Below are 2,500 nucleotides of genomic sequence, written 5' to 3'. Positions count from 1 at the left end.
AATAAGAGCAAAAAAAATAGGAATGTCATGAGAAAAAGCTCAAATGTTCTAACTAATAATTAATAATGATAAACTTTATCACCAATACAACAAAGCTGACACAACGTTGTGTCTTTACATATATACAATATCTCTTTTTAGCATTTCAAAAAAAAGTTTAGACACCCCTGCAATAAATAAATAAAAAACTAACAGCACCGTTGGACAGAACAGACGCTTGAAATTACGAATTTTAAAGGGAAATGATCATAATTACCTGATGTCACATTGCTTAAGACAATACAAAAATAAATCACTTTTACCTTTCAATAAACAACAATATTGTTGTGGACTGACAACAGCGCCCCCACCTGGCTGTAAAATGTCATGCGCAGTGTGTGTTCGCTAATGTCGGCCATATATTGACATTATTGGGTGAAATGACAGAACATATTTAGAAATGATTGATCGAAAATATTTAGACATTAATGACCGTACATTGATCGAACAAGTACAATCATCTGGCCAGGCTGACTCGGCACCCGAACGCGCGGATCATCTCACATGATTCCATGTTTCTTGAGGGACTATTATCACAGCAGCACTCGGTTCAAACCATCTCACCACTTTAGAGGGGCGAGAAGAGATTTTTCGTTGCAAATTTCTCGTTAAACACTCACATTGAGACCCTAATATGTATCAATAACAAGCTTATTTATTTCTGTTTAAAAAATAAAGCAATGTATACGCGTATATATTTTCGAAAAGAAAACATGAACAGCGATTATATTGTCGATCCCCCCTCCTGGCTCCTACACGGACGTAAATAACAGCAGCACGCACACGACGAGGAGCACTTCCGTCTGTGGACAAGCTAACTAACTAAGTAAGAAGCAGCATTTACTAACTAACTAACTAACTCACTCACTCAGTAAGTAAGAAGCATTATTTGCTGCTGTTTCACATTAACATCACTTCTTCACTTCCAGCGAGAAAAAGCAACATTCTTCGTGGGAAGAATGAGCAATATTTATATTCAAGAACCGCCCACGAATGGAAAGGTTAGTGCCGCTCACTTCAAACACTCAACTAACTCATGGAACTGTCGACTGAAGTCATATTGTGTTGATATTATGTATGTATGTTTGTGTGTGTGTGTGTGTGTATATATGTATTTGTGTGTCTGTGTGTGTGCGGGTGTGTGTTTATATATGTGTATTTGTGTGTGTTAACGTGTGTTTGTGTGTGTGTGCGCGCATGTGTGTGTGTATTTGTGTGTGTGTGTGCGTTCGTGCGTGTGTGTGTTTGTGTGTATGCGTGTGTGCGTGTGTTTATATGTGTGTATTTGTGTGTGTGCGTGCATGTGTGCGTGTGCATGTTTGTGTGTTATGTGTTTGTGTTTATGTGTGTGTTTATAAATGTGTGTGTGTATTTGTGTGGGTGTGTGTTTATGTGTGTATTGGTGTGGGTGTGTGTTTGTGTGTGTGTGTGTTTGTACATGTGTATTTGAAAAAGTGTGTGTTTATGTGTGTGTGTGTGTTTATACGTGTGTGTGTGTGTGTGTGTGCGTGTGCGTGCGTGCGTGTGGGGGTGTTGTGTGTAAGTGTTTTTGTGTGTGTATTTGTGTGTGTGTTTGTGTTTTTATTGTGTTTATTTGTGTGTGTTTGAATGTATGTGTGTTTGTGTGTGTGTTTTTTTGTGTTTGTGCGCATGTGTGCGCAAATGTGTGTGTGCATGTTTGTGTGTGTTTATGTGTGTGCGTGTGTGTGTTTCTGTGTGTGTGTGTTTTGTGTGTGTGTGTTTTGTGTGTGCGTGTGTGTGTGTGTGTGTTTGTTTGTGTGTGTGCATGTGTTTATGTGTGTGTTTATAAATGTGTGTGTGTGTGTGTGTTTATGTGTGTGCGTGCGTGAGTGTGTGGGTGTGTGTTTGTGTGTGTTTATACGTGTGTATTTGAATATGTGTGTGTTAATGAGTGTGTTTGTGTGTGTGTGTTGATGTGTGAGTGTGTGTGTTGATGTGTGAATGTGTGTGCGTGTGTGTGTTTCTGTGTGTGTGTGTTTTGTGTGTGTGTGTTTTGTGTGTGCGTGTGTGTGTGTGTGTGTTTGTTTGTGTGTGTGCATGTGTTTATGTGTGTGTTTATAAATGTGTGTGTGTGTGTGTGTTTATGTGTGTGCGTGCGTGAGTGTGTGGGTGTGTGTTTGTGTGTGTTTATACGTGTGTATTTGAATATGTGTGTGTTAATGAGTGTGTTTGTGTGTGTGTGTTGATGTGTGAGTGTGTGTGTTGATGTGTGAATGTGTGTGTGTGTGTGTGTTTACACATGTGTGTGTGTGTGTGTCTGCGTGCGTGCGTGTGTGGGTGTTGTGTGTGTGTGTGTGTGTGTGTGTGTGTGCGTGTGTTTGTGTTTTTATTGTGTTTATTTGTGTGTGTTTGTTTGTGTGTGTGCGTGCATGTGTGTGTGCGCATGTTTGTGTGTGTTAATGTGTGTGCGTGTGAGGGTTTATGTGTGTGTGTGTGTTTA

At 39.9% G+C, this 2,500-nt stretch overlaps 1 protein-coding gene across 1 annotated transcript in view; it reads left to right on the top strand.

Moving 5' to 3' along the window:
* Positions 1-802: 802 nt before the first annotated feature.
* Positions 803-2,500, top strand: part of cwc27 (CWC27 spliceosome associated cyclophilin) — a 112,187-nt gene continuing 110,489 nt past the window's right edge. The window contains exons 1-2 of the mRNA XM_061966342.1: positions 803-865; positions 969-1,040. Coding sequence (XP_061822326.1) covers positions 999-1,040 — 42 coding nt within the window. The 5' untranslated portion in view covers positions 803-865; positions 969-998. The remainder of the gene's footprint in view (positions 866-968; positions 1,041-2,500) is intronic.

Source organism: Nerophis lumbriciformis, linkage group LG11 (assembly GCF_033978685.3).
Source record: "Nerophis lumbriciformis linkage group LG11, RoL_Nlum_v2.1, whole genome shotgun sequence".
In the NCBI taxonomy this organism is placed as follows: domain Eukaryota; kingdom Metazoa; phylum Chordata; class Actinopteri; order Syngnathiformes; family Syngnathidae; genus Nerophis; species Nerophis lumbriciformis.
The sequence above is the reverse complement of the archived record's forward strand: the minus strand, read 5'-3'. Positions and strand labels throughout refer to the sequence as shown.